The sequence below is a fragment of the Corvus hawaiiensis genome, chromosome 2 (assembly GCF_020740725.1).
Source record: "Corvus hawaiiensis isolate bCorHaw1 chromosome 2, bCorHaw1.pri.cur, whole genome shotgun sequence".
NCBI classification, from domain to species: Eukaryota; Metazoa; Chordata; class Aves; order Passeriformes; family Corvidae; genus Corvus; species Corvus hawaiiensis.
In genome coordinates, this window is record NC_063214.1 from 95,736,511 (window position 1) to 95,759,898 (window position 23,388).

A 23,388-nucleotide genomic window follows, 5' to 3' on the forward strand; every position below is an offset into this window, starting at 1 on the left:
AGTTCACCCTCCTTCTCAACACAGGCAGCTCAGGGGGTGGGAGACCCTCCCTGGTGCCCCTTTGCTGGGGTCTTCAGCAGGGACACCCTGTGAGCACCTCAGTGCTCTCAGGTGTTGGGTACAGTGGTGAACACTAGGATTGCTACAGTCTAGGTCCGAAAGCCATGGTGGTGTGATTTGAGCTGCTCTCCTGCCTTCTTTTTGCTCTGGAGTGAGCAAAGAGAGCAGCTTTCCAGTTAGGAAGGATGGGAAGCCACTTAGCCAAGCACTCCTTTCCTCAGCCTTTGGACCAAACATGGCTGCTTCGGAGATGGAGATGACTTGGTGGTGCTGCAACAGCTCTAGCAGTCTGTGCCTCCAGGCAGCAAATGCTTTCCTGGCATGACTGGAGGGCATAATGGCATGCTTCCAGGGTATTCTACTGGTCAAACTGAGGACTAAGTTCAGACTGTGTGAAATGGTGCATACAAAGAAGATCTGGCCGATGGTGTTTCCCCATGGTTTTGGGGAAGATTTTTGCTCGCCTTACAATAAATAAACAGTTTTATCAAGTAAAGTAATATAAGCATGTAAACTGTTTCACTTAGGACATCCTACATTTGAATTGCTTTGTATTTTCCAAAGCTGTTTCCCAGTTTTACTGTCTAGCACTCTTTCTGAATTAGAACTGAATTTATAAATTGTTTAAGCTACTTAGAAACAGTGTTAACAGGGTTTGAGTGTGTGTATGTGAACAAATGACTGGCTGAAAAACTCCTTTCTCTGTGCAACCTATATTAACATTAATGCAAACCCCTCTGCAAAAGTGGCCTGGAGAACTCTGGTGATGGACACAGGGCTGACGAGACCAGTCCTCATCTTGACACATTTAAGGCGGTGAGACCAATGTACAGACAGTCCCCAAATGTGCCCAACTTCATCCCTCACAGAGCTTCCTCTGAACTACCAGTCAGCCTAAGCTTGTATTTAGGAAAGACATTGAATTCCTAGTGTGAAAGCTCCACTCCGAGTTCTGATGGCGATTGCCAAGAAGACAGGCCCTCCAAGGCTCAGCAGCACCATGTTTCATGGCAGCTCTTGTGTTATACCTTCTAGCACCGTGTGCAAGGTAAAGCAAACAACATTTTTTACAAGCAGTTCATTACTACAGATCAATGCCATCACACATTCAAATTTGGTTTTCATGGATTCAATGTAATGGGCACAAAGATGGTTTCTGTAAAGTACCGAAAATCCAGGATCAAGGGCATGAAGGAATGCAGGAGGGATAGTTCTCTGCTTGACTTTTAAATGTTATTACTCCTCACAAGCAATATTGTACATTGATCCTCACCAGCCTACTACCACTGTGAGAAACAAATCCATGACCTGCCTCAGATGTAGATACACTTTAACTTCACTTTGTCATGTGTCTTTAATAAAGAAATGGATCCAGAGAGAAGTGAGTTTTGACTTAAAGAAGAGGTCCAGTTTTTCTGAAATTCCAGATGATCTTCTTTTCCATTATAACACTAAGTTGAATGTTTGAACGAAGTGTTAGTGTAAATCTCTAGACACTGCAATAGGTCTTCGAAAAAAGCAGTTTATGTTACCAAATAGGAGCCATTTCTTCATCTAGTAATTTTATATGTCGAAGTATACGTCATATTAGTCATTCAGTTATATTAAGGCTTGATCTTCTTCCAGGCATCTTTGGAAATATGAGGGCAATTTGCACAAGGCATAGGAAATTTATAGTTTTTGAAAAATAGAGTGATCTCACTTTTTGGACATTCAATGTTACTGGAGCTCACACTCAAGAAACCCCTAGTTTGATCTTATACTGTAGCCAATTTTTTATGTTCTGTTCTGTGATTTTCATATTTGTGATAATAAGTACATAACTTTGAAACCCTACTAGGGTGTTGCAAAGCGATCGTATTGACATTCAAGGCCGGAATCCACTATATGCAGTGGCAAATGTAAAAGTCGTATTTACTTGGATAGCTGGGAACACCCATGAGAGCAAGGAAGAAAAAATGTATGATATTCTTGAGGAAAAGGAAGTTGTCTAAAGACCAGGAGCTTTCTGGATCTGTTAACTAAGCAATTCCTCTCATTGCTGGACTCAACAAGGGCTCAACACAGCTGCCCATGTACAGGTGGGTGGTGGCACTGTGGACTCTGCCTGACTCCAATGTGTCACTTCAAAAGGCAGTGAGTCCCCTCAAAGTCCTATATTAGACCTGCCAAGCTCACATGAACATCTTGCATACCACAGCTTAAATGGCAGTAGCCACACGTAGCCAGGTAAATGAATACAGCTCTTCAGAGAATCTTTTACTCATTTAAAATCACAGGCAGAATAAAAGCAGCACTAAAAGATCTCATCTTTGAGACCACATAAAAGAAAGATGCAGAGTGATTTTCTGATTTCAGGTTATGATGGTAGTCAGGGGAAGAAAACAAACTTCCAGTGGCTGGTGCCCACGCAATTATTTATTTCTACACGAACTGAGGGTGAAAATACTATTTTTCTGACTTCATACCTCTTGCAGATCACCAGAAAAAGAATCACATCATGTGAAAAAGTGCCATACAGAGTCAAACCAGCTGTGTTTTTACCTATAAACTGAACATATATGTGTAGGGGCTGTATGGTATAATAAATGAAAGTCATCAAAGGCACTGTTCCTCTGACTTTAAAGAAGGCCTGCATTTTGAGGGCAGGATCAAAAATCTGGGGCCTCACACAGCAGATCTGTTGGATAAAAGGGGACAGGCTGAAGAGGTAAAGAAAAATCCTCGAACTCCTCCTTTACCTGAACAAACAGAGCCTGTTAAGTGTGAGTACAGTGATTGTAGCTTCCCAGAGCTACCCAACTCCTCCTGAGAACATCCTTATCAAAACTTTTTAATGGTGATGGCTGTGATTAGTGTACAAGTAGCATGAGGCAGAAAGAAGCTAAGGTGCAGAAATGTCATTGCACAGACAACCTCAGCTGTGTACTGACCAACACTGCATTTGGGGTTCTCTGATTGAAATCTTCAGGGAGTTCCATGTTCAATCACTTTGTTTTGAACAAAAACTACAGCTTGTTCACACTGTTTCTCACTCCCTTCTTAATTGTTAGAAATTAATACCCTTGACATGCTCTTAAACCACACTATTTGGAAACTATTTTACAGTGTAGGCAAACATTTGAGCTTAGTGCTAAATATGCGGGTGCTGTGCATACACAAATAAAGACTGTCTCTTTCTCAGAGATCTTACAGTCTGAAAGATAAGAGATGAAAGAGCGCTTGGAAAGATGAGTAACCAGGGGGACTGTGGGAGGGGTTCACGTCAGTTAAAATGTAAAAACCTGGATATCATTCAAAGAATACACAGATTTTGGTCCTGGAAGTGTGCAATTTTTTTTATGTGTAACAGTTTTGCAATTAAGAAAAAAGCTGAAACTGTTGACATTTTCTTGTGCCTGGTTTTGCTAGGACTGAGGTAGCATGTTGCTGCTAATTCTACTGACACCCCCAAGCCACCCTGCTACCATTGTCCTGCGCACAAGACCCAATGCTCTCATTCAAACCACTGGCCTGCTTGGGCTTTGACCTTGAGTGGGGTTAGATCTGGAGATCAGATGTCTCTTGGATATGATGGATAACTTTACATTTAAATACAAGAAATTTTTAGCCTTTTTAGCTTGCATATAATTAGGAAAGTTATGAATCAATAAGTAAACAGAAATAAATGTGATGTAATCAGCATGTGCAAATTTCTATTACTCAATTTTGCAAACATTTCTTCAAACCAAACCTACCTATCTTTAGACATCAAACATGGGTTAAACACAAAGACCCCCAGACACAAGGGTACCAGGCTGCTCTCTCCTTGGGAAGGAATAGCTGGGGTGTAGGCTGCTGGGGCACAGGAGCAGGATGTTCAGCACTGCCCTGAACTCTTGCTCATAGTTGCCTCCAGGTTTCTAGATTCACAGTTTTTTGTTACTGGAGATGGAGGAACTGGTCATCAGGTAGCACTTATCATGGTCCAGCTGTGGTGTGGTTGATATCCATGGGTTGTAACTTCTTCATATTCACTTTTCATGTGACACTTGCATCCACAATGAAAGGACAAAGATTAATTCTTCCTTCATTCTTAATGTGGTTTAGTACACATCCGATGGTGCCTCTCTGGTTTTGGGATCACACCAGGATAGCTTTTTCCTCAAACATTGTTTGAGATCAGACTTACTGCAGATCACAGAGACGACAGAGATGATTTTGCTTTAGCAATGTCAGAAGAGTTCAGATGCTAATAGGAATGACGTAGCTGCAGCTTTTTTTTTTTTTTTTAAATCTAGCAAAGTGCTAGCAAAATGCCACATGCATATGAAGCAGGCTATCCCTGGCATAAGGAAGTTGTGTGTCTGTTGTAAAGGCAAAGCTTGCCATTGCCTCGGGAATCCAAGTGACACACTTGGAGCCATCCACATTTTGATTTCAAGCCAGTGAAAACCAGATTTTCTTTTTGTTAGAGTTGCTGAAAGGTTGGTGGAGTGGGAGGCAGCTAGTGCCAAGGTAGAACTATGCATGTTTCTTGTCATATGTCTTCAAGTGATGCATTCCAGAGTTCTTCATTTAATCATCCAGAGATAAATAAGCTACTACTTATTAAAATCTAATTAGGTTTTAAGCAGCACAGCGAGAAGATAATCTGTGTTACAGAATTCCTAGTGGCAAAACATCCAGGATTTTTTACATGTAAAATCATGAAACTACTATGATGCTTTTGAAGTTTTAACACACTCGTGCATTTGCTTGAAAACTACTATGCAAGCAGTAAACAATCTTGCTTGGGTCTGATTCTTCAAGGTGCAATACAGATAGCTCTGCACTTAACTTCATGGGCTCAGTTCTCACAAGTCCAACACAGCTGATAATATTTTTGAACCAAATGTTTGACAGCGAATGCAATAAAAAAATCTGTGGTTTTAATATCGATTAGTTCCCTCACCAGAAATTACATTCCCATTAAGAGGGTTAACAAAGACACTTTCAAAGGAAGAAAACCCAACACAATGCCTTTTTCTTTTGCTTCTCTAATTGCTGCAGATGTTGTGCAGTTGCAACTATGAAAAGTTAAATATTATGTCTCTGTAACATTTTTGATCTTCATTAATTTTAGCTCAGAAAACCTTACAAAAAGCAGCCTGCCTGTTTAATACAAATAAGATTAATTGCATGGGTGTTCAGAAAATGAGCCACCAGTAGTTAAACAAAAAATGTTTGTCTTTAAGCAGCCCTTGAATGATCCTTTTTTAAAAACTGTTACAGGAAGTGAAGAGGCTGCCAAATTACCATGCCCGTGAGCCCCAGTCTTATTATCAGCCTAAACGAACGCACACACCCTGCCACTTTCATCCTCTTCCAGGTCCAAGAAAAAGAAAAAGGAGGCAAAAAAACTCAACCAACCTTCCACACAAAGAGGTGTCTCTGAAGTCTGGAATGCACCCTGGCTGTTTGAAGACAAGATTTATACCTGACACCCTCCTTTAAGCTCATTGTCGAGACTCGCCTGTGTTCAAATCAACCGCAGACTGGCTGCTGCAGGTACTTCATCTTACAACAACCACATCATCTAAGATAAATGCACCAGGAATTGCTATCACTTTGAGGTGAAAGAAAAAAGGGGGATGGGGGGAATCAAACCTCTGATGCAGGTAGTGGGTGGAGGAAAAGACAGACATGCATGAAGGAGTGTGCAAGGGTGTGCCCAGGGAAGAAGCCAGCGACAGCCGCCAGCCTGCGGCATGGGGCTCAAGGATGAAATGGGTCTGGCTGCCTGTGTGGGCACCTGTGTTTTGGCCCAGCCTCTCCTTGCCTTTGGCAGCCAGGCTGTGGGACCAGGCGTCAGGCAAGATCCTTAAGCCGCCCCACTGCCAGGGAAGCGGTAACCTCTCGGGTGCTTGTGAAGGACTGAAAGGAGCTTTTTGACTTGGTGGGAGATGATGGAAAGGACTGTGCCATCAGTTCATGTAATTCCCATGTTTTCTGAGGCAAGCCTGATTTCCTCATTTTAGGATCCTGTCCCTAAGTAAGCTGATTTCATTCAGTTTCTTAAATTTCTCTGGAGGAAAACCCTTCATAGTAAGGACTTAATTTTACACTGTATCCATCTGATGGGAGGCAAAGCTACAGAGCACTGAGATAGGCGAAGCAAACAAGAGGAGAGACAGAAGAGTGTGATCAGGACAGCGTCAGGCTGTAGAAAAACACAGATGAACATCCTAGAGCTCAGGCTGCTGAAACTGTAGCATTAGTAGGAGTTGGGCTAATTACTGGAGGCTTTGAAGTGATGCAGGCAGAAAACGTCAGTCATAAAGAGAGAATAACACCTGGTAATTGGCAGAGATACTTATTGCCTGTATCACTCTATCGCTCAAAGGCCCAAAAGAAGTTGGGGTATAAGGATGCAATTTGTGGTACAGAACCAGCTGAGGAGTATTTTTTGGGGTGAAGAATTACCATGGCATTTGGAATAATGCACCATTAATCCAGGGCATTAAAAAACAATTCTGAGGAGATATTCTGAAATTACACTGATAGAGAAAAGAAGGTAGAAAAAGTGTCAGCATAGGTGGTCAAGGTAAAACTTTAAAGCAAGAAAAACCTGCCCTTCTGAAGCATTTCATGATGCCTATCTTGGATCCGGAGACCAGAAAGCAATATAGGATTAGCAAAAAAACTAAGGTCCCTAAGGACTGTTCTAGCACCACAGATTTCAACTGCTATTGGGCAGCACCCAACAGCATGCTCTGTATTTAACCCAACAGAAAGATCTATATTTGGTTTTCTGGTTCTCCTTTGTCAAGAAGTTAAGACTAGGAGCTCTACAGGGCTTCTTCCAAAACTTCTGGACTGACAGGGATGTTTGAGATCTGGGAAAAAGGAGCTGGTTTAATCCATTTCAGTTATAGAGCACTTTCTATATTTAGGATTTTAAATTATGTTTCATTAAGAATGCAAATTATGAGCATTTCTAGGACTCCAGGTACTTGCATGTCCCAGCTAGCACATAAGCCTCATGTCGTTACAAATCTGAATACAGCACGTTAAGTTTGCAGCAGATTTAAAATAGGGCAAAAGGGAGGCGGGAAGAGAGCTTGAACAACACATCCAACACTTGCCCACGTGGGTGGGAGGAAAAACATCTACACTAGCACTGAACTGACACAACTGCATGTGAAGCTGCAGCATCAATTTCAGCTTGGCCACAGGTACCCTGTTCCATCTTTTGCAATTGAAAAACTTACCACTTATAATTATTTTTTTAATTCTCTTTTTTCCTGTTGGCTGTTTTGTAGTTTGGGTTTGGGTTTGTTTTTTTTCCCATGGGGGGTGAAGTCTTCTCTCTGGTGCTAGCAAAAGATTCTCAGAGAAATCGGTTTCATCAACCCGTGACCAATGTATTGAAAAATGGGGCATGGATCCGCCGCAGCAATCACGGGAATATGTTGAGGAAACTTAGCCTGGAGCCTCTATAATTTGTGACACTAAGCTTCTGAGGAAATAGCATTCAGTATTTCATTCTGACATTTCAGCTCTTGACAGCCCTACAGAATGGTGCTTGAACCTAAAGTCAAATGCAATAAACTGTGCACAGCTTGGCCAAAAAAAAAAAAAAGCAAGCATAAGCAAGGCCAGTTCAGATTGCCCTCCCAGGCAGCCACAAGAGTGGGAAACAGAAATACATGGCTCTAAGCAGCCTCTTCCTTGCTGCCTGCCTGTTAAAAATGATGGCATTTTCAAGAAGCAGTTATAGGCACTATTAGTATCTTCTGATCTAAGCACAGAATCATAGAACCACTTAGGTTGAAAAAGACCTTTAAGATCATCAAGTCCAACTATTAACCCAGCACTGCCAAGTTCACAGCCATGTAGAATCATTGTGTACTTCTTTTCCCAAAAGGATCTTCAGCATCTCTCAAACCAAGTTGCAACGAATAGTGGTAAGACCATCAGAAGATGAAAATATGAATATGGATGACAAACTTGTGCATTAAACAGGATTGTTCACATGGTTATTTGTGATTGACTACTTGGTCAGAGTATAAATGTATTTTGTAGGTGTACACACTGTGCATCTTTTGCTGGTGTTGAACAGCTCTTACTGCAATAACATGCCAAGAAGGCTCCAGGGAACTTCTCTCTATACTGGTAATAACTGGAACTTTTAAAAGTACTTCTGAGCTAATAAAAAATGTGAATACTTATTTATATGTTATATGTATATATGTATGCAGGGCTACGTGGTAAATCTGTAGACACATTTTAGGCTCAAGATAGTTTTTCTGCCTATGAAATTTTGTTTTTACTTTCTCCCTCCTTGGTGTTTCTGATCAAATAATTTTACTGTTCTGAAAATGGAACTTCAAAGTTTGGTGCTCGTTATGTTATTCAAGAATGAGAGCACCAGCAATTAATTAGACAGCAAATGCCCTGGATTCACCAGCAATTCCTTCTCCACCCCCAGAGAGATGCCATCTTTCTCCTCGTCCCCGACCATTTGCTGGTTTTATCCCCATTCAGTCCTTTGACTCCTATTAACTCAGTTTCCTCCTCACTGCACATGCTTTGTGGGGCCATTGACTCCTTTTTAATGCTGTGTGACTCCTCTGGCTGCCATTTGCCACTCCACTCTAGCTCGAGCCATACCCCAGTGGAAAGCAGCAGGTACCCCTTCCCCTGCCCGCACCCTGTGCTCTTCCCACAGCCACTGCTCGTGTCCCTGCTGCTCTTCATACACTTGGGAGTCCAAAAAGAATTTGAGCATCCTTTCCTACAATCCTCATGTTTGCTGCAATCCTGACCCTCTGTTCTACCTGCTCCCTTCATGCACCTGTTCTCCACAGCCATTCAACTCCCCCATAGAAAGAAGGTGGCTGGACAGAAATCCCAGGCAACTCACTCTCACCTGCTTGGGGCCTAGTGCTACCAGGGCAATGTGGTACCATGTGTCATCAGCCTCTGCCTGCAAAGGGGTGGTCAATGTCAAGATAATCTTGCAAACGGAAATACAGCAACAGTCATGTTTATGACTTGAGAGGGCTGTGAGAAGAGCCCCTTCCTGCCTCCTGGCATTCCTGTTTCTCTCCAAGAGTTGAAGACAGCCTGCCTGGTTCAGAGTCCCTTGGAGTCCCCCAGGCCCTGGTCTGGGGCAGCTCTTAGAAGATGGCTTAGTCCGACTAAATGTGTTGCTCTGTGCAAGCAGTGGAAAAACCATAATTGTAGTGGTAGCAATGTACTCTATAGCAAAACCCTGTAATAGAATATGATTTATTTCCATGACCATTTGCTTGAAATAAATAAAGGGCTATAGAAACATCATTTCTGTAAGATAAAACCATCAAGTGCACAACAGCAGCTGAGGAACTACATTTCTTTTACAGCTTGTCTAAAGTGTCACCTTGCAGGGACCTGAGGGCATGTTAAAGTGAAGAGCTTTAAAACAGCAAACAACGAAAGCTAATTCTTCTCCAAAAAAGGCAAACAGGAAGCTTGTTTAAAGGACAAAGCTTTCGATGCATAGCAAGTGCTTGTGTTCACATGTGTGCTCAGGTTGCTTTTGAAGTCTGTTTTTTTGGCTCCCTTGGCTCTGTCTCCAAAAGACATCTACAAAAACTCATGTATGCTCATAAGTGCCAAACATGTACACGGCGCCTCAGTCACTTCGACAGCAAGTGACAGTTAATTCAAACCATGCGTTACAGAGAGCTCATCCTTTCATGATAAATGATGGTATTGACAGATGAGTTATTTTTACACTGAGCTTAATTATGTCAAATCTCAGCCCACAAGTGTGCAGCAGAAAGGGTAGCATTTTTCTTTGTTACTAATAAGCTGTGTTTGTTATTTTTCTTCTGCACTATTCACACGTAATTAAAGGTGACCCAAACCCACATACATTACATGCCAATGAAAACCCTTTCATCTTCATTGTCATGTCATGACATACTGGATTGACAAATCTGCTAAAAAAAAAAAAAAGCCATAAGACCGCCCCGTCTCTTAGCTCCTCATGGTCACGTAAGTTTAAAGCCTTGAGGAAACAATGACTGAGTTTGCCTGTCTGCACGGAATCAGTTCTGTACATTTTTCTTGCCCAGACTGTTTCATATATGAAGCGCCTCACCTGAATCCCTAAGGTCCTGTTTATTTCTCACACATGTATTCTTCTTGTAGGAAGAAGTCAAAGCTGTATACAGAGCTCCAAAATGGTTCTCCCTAATTTATGTGCCCAATAAAGCAAATTTCTCCAAAAGGAGCAACTTCAGTCTTTAAAACATAAAAATCAAATTGTGCTGTTCCCACTCCCAAAGCGCCATCAGCAGCAGAAGTCACCGTGCCTACTAACAGAAGGGTGTATTAGCTCAGCAGTTTCTCACCCAAAACCCAATTCATTTACAATGAATTCAGTGTTCAGAAGATACTATAGTTACTGTAGAACATTTAAACTTCAAAACCACTCAAAAGCCAGGAAATACAAACCTAAGATGACCACATTAATACCACGTATTACCCCTTCACTGAAGTTTGCCCTGCAACATCTTTCTCCTAAATCTCTGCTGTGTTCTCTGCTTGCACTGTGAATAATTGTTCTTTAACCGATTAAAAGGTATTGCTACACCTTTAGTAAGGACTAAAGACTTACAGGGTATGGTTAGCACATTTCAGAGGAGTATATGGTTTCCACAGATCAATTTATTAGTGCAGGTGTATGACACACTTTGAGTAAAATGGGACAACATCAAATACTCCCTCTGTTTAACTTGGAACAGGGAGCTGAATTTCCAACACCTGCATCTCAAGAGAGTGCCAAAGCCATGGGGTTATTGGATATTTGCAGGAGGGCTACTTTGTGGTTTTGGTTTTTTTATAACTGGGTGTATTTATCCAGATTTTAAGTGGATTCCAAAGCAAATGGGGCTTGTGTGGCCATGAAGCAATTTCCCACACACTTCCACAGCTTAATTGTGCACACCCAGCCCTTTTCCCCAGAGGATCCCAGAGGTTTGATGGTGCACTACAGCATGTGACAAGGGTGCCTTATCAGCCACTGACAAATGCACATGGCAGCAAGGTCTTTGCAAATGTCCCAGGGGGAAGAGCTTCAGCTTGAGCTGGCTATTTGCCACAAGACACTGATCCGTCAGAAATCATCCTTCATGCATGCTAGTGTTCCTGGAGCTACTTGCCTCTTAGTCATCTTCGACTTTAACTAGCCTGGACTAATGTCTAGCATTTTTCCTAGGAAAGTTTCCTACTTCACTGGGGATCAGGCCAGATTCACAACAGGAACTGTGCCATAATGGACTCAGTGCTCCGCAGCAGCCACAGAAGGTGGCAGCATCCTTGCTACAGCCAGAGTCTGCGAAGAGACCCCTCGAAACAGAGATCTTCAAAATAACTTGGCCATGACCCTGGCAGGGCTTAGAAACCTGACAAGGCTCTGCCCTACAGTCCTCCAGACTCCCTCCAAAATCCAGCTTATGGAACCTCTCCTGCCACTGCTTCCTATCTTTGCACTTAATAACCCCATCAGCTACAGGGCAACACAAAGCCAAACACCTCCACCTGCCAGCATCCTCCTTTGTATGAACACAGTTTTGGAAGTCTTCTCTCTAAGTGGCTGGGGGCTGGCTGGGTGAGCTCCATGGAGAAGGAACTGTTCAGGGCCCCTGGCCAGGCAGTGTGGCTACACAGGCTCTCTCAGGATTGTCCAGCTTCCTCCTCTTGCAGCTTTTCTGCTTTGCATGAGACAGTTTTTGTCTCTTTTTTACTCAGACACATGACTCCCAAACGTAGTGAGTGGGGCACCACCTGGGTCAGGGTTTGGAAACTGGGCTCCAGTTCTTACTCTGAGCTAAATTTAGATATCCTATACTGAGTATTACCCAGGGCCTATGTCTCCATACACTTGTGGCAGTATTATTTTTCTTTTGCTCTCCAAATTGCCAGTTATGCCTAGGAAAATGTAACAGTTAAAAAACGAGGGATGAACAGACAGACGCCTCTTTTGGAATGCACAAGAGCTGGAGCTGGGGACTGTTGTGAGTAAAACAGCTAAAGTCTCCGCAGGCTGAGAAACACGTTGAGTCCAGACCGCTCACCTGAGCTCCCTGAGCATGTAACAGTGTGACCATTCCCAGTGGGAGGGCTTGACGTGTGGCATGTGGGTATGTTCATCCAGCACAGGCCAAGCCAGGTAAAGCATGTCCAGAAGCACACGTTCAGGCATGCAGGGAACTCACTGGATGCAAATGTGGGCGTTAAGGTATGTAGGTACCTCTGCGGTGAAGAGGAGGCGAGAGTTCTTAGTATCTAAGGTTTAGACTTCTCATGTGAAGTGACTTGTCTGCTAGGCATCCAAGTTCCTCCTTGGGATTAAGTCCTTGAAGATGATCTAACAGAAGGCATCTGCTTCTCACCTCAGAGTGCTCTCGAATGAAAGACTCAGAGAGTGCCTGGTATTCTACGCACTTTTCACACACCCAGCACTAATTGCTCTTCCGTGATTAAGGAAAAGTGTTTCTTCTATATATACAAAAAAGTGTGAAAACTCAGGATGAAAAATACTGCAGAGTTAAGCAGATTTGTTTATGAGTTTGCATCTGTTCTGCAAAAGTGGACATGCCTATGAAGCTAAGCAAAGGTCTGTGTGCACCTCTCGTTAAATTAATCCATCTAGAATTAGTAATGGTAGGGAAAATACCACAGACAGCAACTTTACTTCTGCATGTGTTTCTGGGAAACTTGAGCTGTTAGCACTGTCTTTGCACTTGGCTTTGGAAGGGGAAAAGCAGATGTCTTTCACTCATTTTGACTAAACTAATACAGTTTGGGCATCTTGTGCAGCAATTGCAACTTTTCTTTACGTTTTAGTCCATCTCTGTTATAGGCACAGGCAACAGCAGATGAAAGAGAAACATCAACAGTTTGTTAAAATAAATGGCAAAAACACCCACGACATCAGGACTGAGGGAATATCTCAAGTCTTTCTACTCTAGTTGTTATGCCAAAGTTGTTTTAAAAGGCATGAACAGAGAGTTCTGAAAAAACAAAACAAATATAGACATCATGCTTTCCTCTCATTTTCTTTGCTTCTGCATTTTAGAATTTCAGAAGAAAAAGCCATGCACACAGATAAAATTTCCTATTTCAGCTGCTAAATGCATGTATAATTCCACTGCTTTTGTCTTATTTTTGTCACATATATTTTAAGAAATAGTTTTATGATGCTTCTTATGAGCATCTCTAAAATTCTCCTGGGAAGCTTGTATAACTAGCAAGACCTAACTGAATTAATAAGCCAGAGCACTTTGATAAAGGCGTTAAAATAATGCCAAGGCTGGGCTGTGGATGTTGAGCTCAACTACAGTGTTTTGTTGAAAGCAAGCACTCCCTTCCAAAGCAGCCAGTGGCTCTACCAGCTGTAAGCCCATCACTTCGCAGTTGCAGACTTACAGTGGTGCCATACAAAGCCCTCTGAGCCGCTACAAACCACAAGTTCAAAACCTGACTCATGTCTAGAACTTCGACTCACTCGCTGTTGCTGGCTTAGTCACTGCCAGCAGCCCTACATGCATGTGCTAATCCTGTGGTAGCCTCAGCACAGTTCCCTCCTGTGGGAAAGCCCTGGTTAGTCAGACTTGAAGAAAGGCAGGGTATTGTTAGATTTCTCTTACCATTGTGCTGCTTTGTTCTTCTTGCATTCCCATCTTAATGACAGTGCGAGCTGTTGGCCTTCCACACTTTCTTTGTGCCTATGTAAATTCAGTGTTTGATGCAGAAGAGGCGGAGACAATTTCTAAGTGAAGGGGCAGGTGTGAGTGAAAGGAGCAACCCAACAGCCAAACTATTTGAAAAAGAAACCTTTAATGTCTCATCAGCTCAGCACTTAAAAAAAAAAAAGCCTTCATAACTTGTCTTGAAACTGGAAAAACAGGGTGTCTAGCTATAATTTAAGACATTAATAACAAGAAGATTTTGCAGTTCCCTGACACATTTTGACTTTTCCACAGTGAAATGCTATCTTAAAACTAGGTCTGATTATTAAAATGTGAAATACTGTCAGTGACAAAGAAATTACAGACAGGTTTAGCCCAGGCTAAATTTTAGGACATGTCTGAAAACACCTTTTTTTCCTTTCTTAAATGGACATTCTGCCAAGGATATTTGCAATGCAACAACTTTACAGGACTGACCATGGTCTTCAGAGGTATTTAGTGGCTACCATGAGCACCCCTGAAGCTGCAGCCTTGAGATGTGACACCCTAATTAACAAAATAAGTTTCAACAAAAAGTATTTTTCACCTTCAAGCAATGAGTATACACTCTTTCAGCCTGGAAGTCTGCTTTCCAGCACAGAAAACACAACAAAGCAAGAACAAACACATCTTGTTATATGGGAACAGAGGACAATAAAAGACATCTAAATCTCCACATTTTATTTTTATTTCCCTGGTCTAGAAAAGGCTTTCAGGCATGGAGTTAAAGCTTAAGAACACAAGTAGCTTACTTGCCTTTTGTGGGACAATGTGACTATTTGAAGCTCTGTGTGTGCTTATACGCTCCACTATTTAAGTTATGATTTACTGAAAACAGGCATATACAGCCTCCTCACCACAAAGTATCTTTACAGTCATCATGGTAATCTTGACAAGAAACCAGAAGTCCAATTTCTTACAGGATTTATTCCCTCTGCTGAAATAGTAATTTTTTCCATGGCTGACTCATCTAGAAAATTTTTATGAAGTTAGTAGCAAATGCAAGCATCCTGCTCTTTGCACCTTCAAAGCTATCACATAAAGATAACACTGTTTTCTTTTAATCTTTTTTTTTTATTGCTGAATATTATGCTTACAACAATCCTGCTTTGCTACAGATGGTTTCCTGTTGTTTCTGCCAAATGTGAAATAGCTATAAAACTTGAAAAGGTTCTGATGCTGTCACTGCATGAAAAATTACATCTACAAGGGAAAATTAAATATGAGCCTTAGCCTTTAATTTCTTTAATCTTACTTAGTAAGTGAACTTTTTTACTCCCACCCTCAGCTCAAAGCTTCTGATAACACATCCTGAAGGGAAAAACACAGCTATGTATTTTAGTCAGGTATAATGCCTTCATTAACAAAAACAAAAAAAGAGGAAGGGGAAGTAGATAATTCTCATGTCCAGACCAACCAAACAGCCACCAACTCCAGCTGACAAGAGCAGTGCCTTTGGCTCAGTTTCATAAAAGACATAAAGCCATTTCTGTGAGAAGACAGTGAAGTTCCTGTTTTCAGTGCTATAATAAGGAAATCTGTCACCTTAGCAAACAAATTACTAGAAAATGGCTTGTGTAATCCCAAGGGGACAGAGCCTTTGCTCCTTGCGTGGGCAAACCTCAGTGAACTCAGTGACAGCTTTACTTGAATGCAAAAGGAGTATTAAGAAGCACTTCAAAGAAAAATTGAATTTTATACATATGATGAAGAAAACTCTTGATGTTCTGATGCTCTCTATAGGCATAGATTCAGTGTCATATGGGTGAAGGGCTAGGAAAAATGTATTTTACCAGCAAAGTAAATTTCTAAGGCACGTAACTTACGAGTGGAGCATCAATGAACAAGCGAGCTTCACAGTTGTCTCAAATTTCTGTCAGTATTTGACTGGCACCACATCAACAGATTCATTTTCTAGGGAAAAAAAAATCAGGGGGCATTTAACCACGTCCTTCTACCAACAAGGTAAGGCTGTGCTCACTGCCATGGATCTGCCTCTACAGGCACTGGGGTTAGAGGCAAAGAGAGTAAATATGAGAAATTGTGCTGTCATTTTGAGTGCGTTTGTCTGCTGCTGTGCATAGAAGTTCTGATCTCTTAGAGCTCTGCAGCACAAGAAGTAAACGTTCTGTACTACACTGGAGATTTGGCAAGCACCCATTTCTGCAGGAAAAAGGCATTTAATTGTAATCTCACCCAACCAAGACATTAGACCTCAACTTTCCAGCTGCTCAGACCACCTACTACTCATTCTAGGGCATGGATCTGATACTCATTTGCTACAAGAAGAGTTTCACTCTTGGTTGGAAAGACAACTTGGTGGGATTTTAGGTTTTTTTTAACCTGTGCTGCCTTTCCTTGCTCTGGAGGCTGCAATTTAAAAGTGGAGGTAGAGGTGACATTGTGGGCAGGAGTGAGTGGAAAATACATATGCTCATCAAACTGCAACCAGATGTCTCATCTACATGTGGACATGCCTCTCCCATGTGCTGTACCCCCAAGGACACCACTCACTGCCTCTTCAAAGTTGCTCCTGGTGTTTCCCCATGCATAGATATTTGCAGTAGAAATACCCGTTTGTTTGTTTAGTCTGACTTCCACCAAAACTAAATTAGAAACAACCTTATGCAAGCTCTGGGAGACCTGCACCATACAGGACACACTCCTGTAGCTCAGCCCAGCAGTGGCTCCTGGTTCATTGTGAAGATATCCAGGTCTGGGAGAGCAGGGGTGCAAGGCACCTGTGGGGCTGACATGCTGGACCTGCTGCTGTCTCTGAGAGACCCTACATGGTGCCTGATTTTGATGTCTGTGAAAACCACTGACTGATCACTTGGGCCAGGAAAGCATTTATAGACAAGCACCCTTTATTTCTTTTTTGTAGTGTAGCCTGTGTACATGGGGATCTCAGATGAAAATCGGAAATGGACAGGCAGGTTGGATATCTGCTGGCCTGACTGGAGAGTCTCCTGTTGGTTTTACTGGGAAATATATCAAGCCCTGTATATTCATTTTATCAGGTTTGTTTTTTTAATTTATTTCCAATTTTACCATTTGTCCAGCAGCTGAATTATTTGTACTTTTCACATCCAATTAAATACCACACAGTGCTAGTACTGGATTTTTCTCACACCTGGTAAGAAAACCATGATGGAAAACATAACCCTGCCACATCAGAGACGTTCTTCATATACCATACAATATTTGCATCTAGGTTTCCTTGTTGCTAGCCAGTACCATCTGTTATCTGTTTTGGTCTGCTTATAAGAATTGGTAATTTTTGAAAATTGAGAGTAAGACAAGAACAATGGCTTTTTCCTTTGTATTTTACATCCCAAAGAAACCAACTGGATCTACACATAAACAGAAAAATATACCCCTCCAATTGACAATATATTAGCGCATGCTTTTTCTGTATGGAAAATTTAAAGAGACAACACTCATCACGAGGAAGTACTTAATTTAATGAAATAAATCTGTGCCTCACAATGCCTGGATACTGGGTTTTACTTTTGTCTCTCTTGGAGGGTGTTGACACTCAGACTTGGTGATGGAATAAATGGTGACAGCTGAGATAGTTACTGCCCTCAGCTGTGCGTTCTGTCCTTCTCTTGGAAATTATTACCCTCCTGCAGCTGGCAAAATGGGATGCTTCATGAAGCCAGCTTCAGACTGCCAGACTTCACGCCAGCCTCGGCTTACGCGGATCCACCAGCCCATAAACTTCCGTGGCTTGGAGGTGAGCCCACAAGCCATTGAGCCATGCCTGCTGTGCAGGTGGTAAACACTCAGAAAGAAATGGGGTGGCCAGTTGAAGGTGCTGCTGCTGTGCTTGACCCCCCTGTCATGTACCACTGGATGGGTGGCAGCCCACAGATCATTCTTTCCTATTTTTGTAAATACAAATGTGTCTAACTCAGGGGACACGTTGTCACCAACTACCCACCAAGAGAAGAAATGGCAAAATCCCAAGTGACAAAAAGAGAACATGTCCCCAGCCTTTTTGTTTTTTGTGGACTCCAATAGGAAGACAAATGTTGTTTAATGATGGTAATTTCAAGTTTTGCGTTGTTATATGAGGCAAATTGAAGTCCCAAGTTTGAGGATGCCGTCTGTTTCGTAGCTCCTAACTAGAGCAGGCTATAAACCAGCACCAGGTATTTCAACAGACTGCCTCTTTTAGCCTTTGATATCATCTGTTCCTCATATTTTTACAGTCCCAGTGCTTCTCTTCCAAGATGTGTGATATAGACACACAGGGTCTTTTAGTCTTCTTCTTTTGAGTGACAGAAGCCAAGTTCTAGAAAGCCTTAATTTATCAGCTGTTACTGTAAAGATCTTTTTCCCTCCCTGGTCCTTCTCCCAAGCGGTGGAGTGTATAAAGAGTTCCAAAAGAAAAATGGAGCATGTCCTAGGAATGCATCCTTCTAGCCTGGATAATAACAAATATCTAATCCTGAACTATTAAAATGGTTCTTGCTTCAAATGAAATGTAAAAATCTGATACTCAATCTGTAGATAATTGTATGCTGCTTAACTGGCACTTCAGTAGTTTTTGTTTGTGATATATCCAAAGGAAGAGATGGATGCGCTGTCAGAATTAAAGCTCTCTCATTATTTGGCCATATGTTTCTGCTTTGGTCCCCAGCCTGTTACACTGCTGGGGATACAGAGGATAAAGCCTAGTCTTCATATGCAACACAGCCTCCAGGGGAGGTAGGGAAAAGACTGAATCTTTCCAGGGTTCCTTCTTACCCAAGAGCTGGCTTGGACCTGGATGAAGCTAAGTTTTGCAGCACCATATCCTTCCTGGCGGTAAAGGCCAAAGAACCAGAGGCTCATTAACATGATCAGGGGATGTGCATTCATCAGCACTTGCACAGAGCAGACAGAGACAGCAAGACACTGGAACTCATGTATCTTTCTGTGCCAGGCTCCAGTAGGGAAGCAAGTATCTCACTGAAGATTGGTTAGGAAGAGCTGGATGCCAAAGGCTAGCAACTAGGTTGATCTTAGCCTTTAAGATCAAAAGGTTCTCAGGTCCATCAACATCTCAGCATGCTCCAAGTATAGTCAAACTAAGTTTTCTGAACTCTTTTGCTTTTTCTCCTCAATTCACCCATAGCCACTGAGTGTATGAAAATAACATTCTCAAAACACAGTATACTGCACACATTTTTATTATCAGAGCAGGCCCCTGGATAGTCAGGTCATTGAGACCCTCCTAGCTTCCTGTGCACAGCAAGTGAGGCAAGGATCAGCTGAGATACCATCAACTGCTGGAGAGGTTCCTTGCGGGACAGGGAATGGGACAACATCAACCTTCTCAAAAAGTCTTTCTGCTATAAAACTTACACAGCTCTGGCAGTCCCTTCTGCCACATAAGCTCTTACCAGTCATCTCCTCCCAAAAAGGAAACAGGAAGAATTTAAGGCACCAAATAATAAAATCTCAGTTCTGCAGAACAGAGTCTGAAAAAGAATAAATGCCAGAAACTCTATGAAATCCACCAGGGACTTAGCTATTGATTTTGCACTGCAGCTGGTCAGATATTATGGTAATGTGGCAATGTAAATCCTGTTGCTAGATTCATGGTGGGTGATTCAATTCAAGCATTGTGGCTTAACTTCACAGAATGACACTTCTGACATTTCAAAACTAGCACTCACTAGCGTCAGATCAGGACGATGTGGCCCTGACTCCATCTCCACAGAGATTTGAAAATCCACTGGCAAAGCTTTAACTTCTTCATAAGACAATAGCAGATAATGCTTTTTAAGTAGTCTTTGTTTATCTTTTATTCTTTTGTTTCTAATGGACTCCTTCTGAATTTGAAAATAACTTCCTCTCTACTTTTGTTCTGATTTCCCCAGTGGGAAGAAACTGAAAAAGCTGATCTACATCAAGTCAGAAGAAATGTGTGCAAAGTTAATATGATTCAGGAAACAGTGTCTGATCACTGAATATTGCCAAAGAGCCAGCAAGAGCTGGGCACACCACCCTTGTGGGAGTTCTGCCATTGGCTGCATGGGCCCAGAATCTCATCCATTTGTAATAGAATTGGATGGGTGATAAATCAAACAAAGGAATAGCAAGTTACTTGGCCTCCAAATAATATTTGTATGGTCTAGTCTTCGCCATATGAAGGTTCTTAGTTTTCTGGGAAGAGTACAGTCAAACATTTTGTCCATAAGGTGACCATTGGCTCAGGTTATACTTGCCAAGGGGGACAGTCTCACATACCACAATTCTATCTTTGTTCAGTAATATCTAATTCTTTACAGGAACTTACCTTCTTGGAATATACATGGCAAAAAAGTGTCTCTGGTTTTGCAAATACCTCCCTGACCTATTGACACACCAGCCAGAACTTTTCTACATGTTAGGAAAGAAGGGTTTTCTGCCACAAGAGCAGCTGCTTCAGGACCTGTTGGGTAAAAAGGGGTACCTGCTATCTCCTATTGCATCATAAAATATATGCTGGGTCTCAAGAGCCAGGAGGGATCCACAAGGCAGTAAAGGCCTGGTTTCAGAGTAATCAGAGGGAGAAATGAGATACATTTTACAGGAGTGAATGGAAAGGCTGATCTACACTCAGCTTTGCCTCAATGACTCATGCAGGGTGGGGCCATGCCGGCACCTCTCTGGTTATTCTGCTATAAGCAGTAGCTCACGTTGCAATTTATCTACCTTTTAGCTGAAAAGAGAAGTAGCATAGATACGATCTGATACTCAGCTCCATCCTAGCATGGAAACAACTCTGTTGAGGATATTAGAGGGGAATTCCTCCACTGATGACAACATGAGAAAAACATTATCTTAATCTAATCTTCAAAAGCTTATGCTGCTATTTCTCGAGACTTGGACCATTTATCTAGCACAGCTATATGGGTTCTGTTAGAAACTTTAGATTCTGTTAAAATATTTCAGTCCTCCAAGAAGTGTCACCTTTACACATAAAGTTGAAATGTTTGATGTGAAGTCATTCTCAGAGGAATTCTTAACAGCTCTATGGTAAAATTGCATTCAGTTCAACACTTTCAATGAGATGATTTCCATGGCATACAATTCAGTATAATGCCTTGAGAATGACCATCTCACGATCTTAAGTGAAAAATTAAAACATCACATGTTTTCCATCTAGCTGCAATAGAGAAAAATCAGCCTATTTATGCCAGTGGTTTTCTGCAAAAGCTATCTACGTACTAAAAAAAAAAAAAATGCCTGCTGGCTTTTTCTGGGCACATTCTCATCTGAGCTCTTTCTTGTGGTCAGACTACATTATTGCAAACTGAACACAGCTATACTGTGCCCTACCAACCAAAAGAGCTGGGCTAAGCTCTGGTAACAGCTTCACCATTGTCAATCACCTCCAGTGAAAAATGGGTTCACAGGAGCTTACCTGAAGGTGGAATTGTTCCCACTGAGTGGTATGAAACCAAACTTGCTGCTGGTGAATATATTTCCTTTATTTGACAGTTCTTGTCTTTTTTATTTTCACAATTAATTTCTTATCAGTATTACTTTTCAGTATAGGATACCCAAACTTCCTTTCTTTTCACTTTGTACAACTTAGACATTTCTGAGAGAGAAGAACAAGAACCAAGTAATCCTGATAATAGTCATGGGATTTGACCCTACTTTGCACAGACATATTAATTTCCTTTTGAAATTTCCAATCTCTCACAATTTTTCCCATAGAGCTGCCAGAGATTTTCACCACTTTCCGAAAACATTTCAAGACCTATCACTGAAAACTGCAGTATACAACATCAACACCCACCTCTGCTGTAGAGGAGTGGCAGCAGTGGCCACTGGCCTTGTCTACTCAAATGAACAGCAGCCACAGGTGTGAAAGATTTCCTTGTAGTTTGAGGCATGTAGAGAGGTTTGGGGTGGTACTCCAAAGAGGTGGTGGTCACTAAGCTCTTGGTACTGTTGTACTATTGATGAGGACCTCACCTCTCATGCCATGGGGGACAGATCCAAAGTGCCATCCATTGCCCCTTCATATAGTATCTACAGCTTCACTAGTTGCAAAAATGAAAACACCTTTTCTCTTAGGCATACCAGTGTCTAGCCACACTTTTTCTAATACGCAGTGTCAGTGCTGTAGCCATGGCAGCAGCAGCAGCTAAAACCACCCAGCTCAGTACCAATGACAATCGTTCATAGTCGTGCAAGGTTCACGCACATCACTTCACCATTGGAGCAGGTTCTGCAGTCCCAGCTGAGCTCTCTGCTCCCTTTGAAAGCTACTTTGGCACCACACACGGCTACAGAGTACTGTGCTTGGAGCAGGTGTGCAATACCAGTCTGCCCAGGTACTTCTCTGTGGGCAGCAGCCTGCTTTCATCTCTGGACCTCAGTCTCACAGAACCCTTTTACAGAGAGATTGTGGAAGCAGGGAAAATAAAAATCAGCATGCTATGAACATGTATTCACATGTGTATGCAGTCAGCCACAACAGTGTCACTACTGTGATATTTTACAGAGGTGGTTGGGATTTCAAAAGTCTAGTAGCAGTGTAAAAAGTACAGGCAAATTACTTTGCAATGTTAACATAAAACCCGAAAGAGCAGTTCCACTATCCTCTGGAGAAACATATACTTCTACTGAAATAAAAACCCCACTAAATCCTCTAGAGTTTAGGAACCAGTAAGACCATCAGTACTTCTAGTAATAAAAAAGTCTACAACACATGCTCTGTGAAGAAACTTTAACTTCTAACCAAAGGTACTACCAGGAACTGTAGCTACTTTCTAGCTTTCAAAGGAAAAAGCAGTTCTCTAGTCCTATGCCAAGAGCAGAGAAACTCACTGGACGGTAGATCTCTTTCAAACGAAGCCTAAAGCCAACAGGATTTCCAGCCACAGCCCTCGCTGACATCCCCATGACAGAGCGGATCCCGTACCAGAGGCACGTTGGCTCTGGGGAAAGGCAGCCGATACGCGCGACGGGAGCCTACCTTGCACAGACGGGCTCACGGCCTCCGAAGCCCGGAGAAGGGCTGCTCCGTCGGGCACAGAGAGCGGGATACCCGGAGCTGCTCCGGCGGGCACAGAGAGCGGGATACCCGGAGCCGCTCCGGCGGGCACGGAGAGCGGGATACCCGGAGCTGCTCCGGCGGGCACAGGGAGCGGGATACCCGCAGCCGCTCCGGCGGGCACGGAGAGCGGGATACCCGCAGCCGCTCCGGCGGGCACGGAGAGCGGGATACCCGGAGCTGCTCCGGCGGGCACAGAGAGCGGGATACCCGGAGCTGCTCCGGCGGGCACAGGGAGCGGATACCCGCAGCCGCTCCGTCGGGCACAGGGAGCGGGATACCCGCAGCCGCTCCGTCGGGCACAGGGAGCGGGATACCCGCAGCCGCTCCGGCGGGCACGGAGAGCGGGATACCCGCAGCCGCTCCGGCGGGCACGGAGAGCGGGATACCCGGAGCTGCTCCGGCGGGCACAGGGAGCGGGATACCCGCAGCCGCTCCGGCGGGCACGGAGAGCGGGATACCCGGAGCTGCTCCGGCGGGCACAGGGAGCGGGATACCCGCAGCCGCTCCGGCGGGCACAGGGAGCGGGATACCCGC

The 23,388-nt window shown here is 42.9% G+C and overlaps 1 protein-coding gene across 3 annotated transcripts in view; it reads right to left on the reverse strand.

Annotated features, from left to right (window-relative positions):
• Positions 1 to 23,094, reverse strand: part of EDAR (ectodysplasin A receptor) — a 70,610-nt gene extending 47,516 nt beyond the window's left edge. The window contains exon 1 of one of the 3 annotated variants that reach the window (XM_048327082.1): positions 22,774 to 23,094. Coding sequence is in view for 2 of the 3 variants with exons in the window: in XM_048327071.1 (XP_048183028.1) it covers positions 13,725 to 13,757 (33 nt within the window). In the remaining variant the exon portion in view is untranslated. Of the gene's footprint in view, positions 1 to 13,724; positions 13,799 to 22,773 lie in introns of those variants that run through there. The other 2 variants (XM_048327071.1, XM_048327063.1) reach the window with 2 other exon arrangements.
• Positions 23,095 to 23,388: the final 294 nt, after the last annotated feature.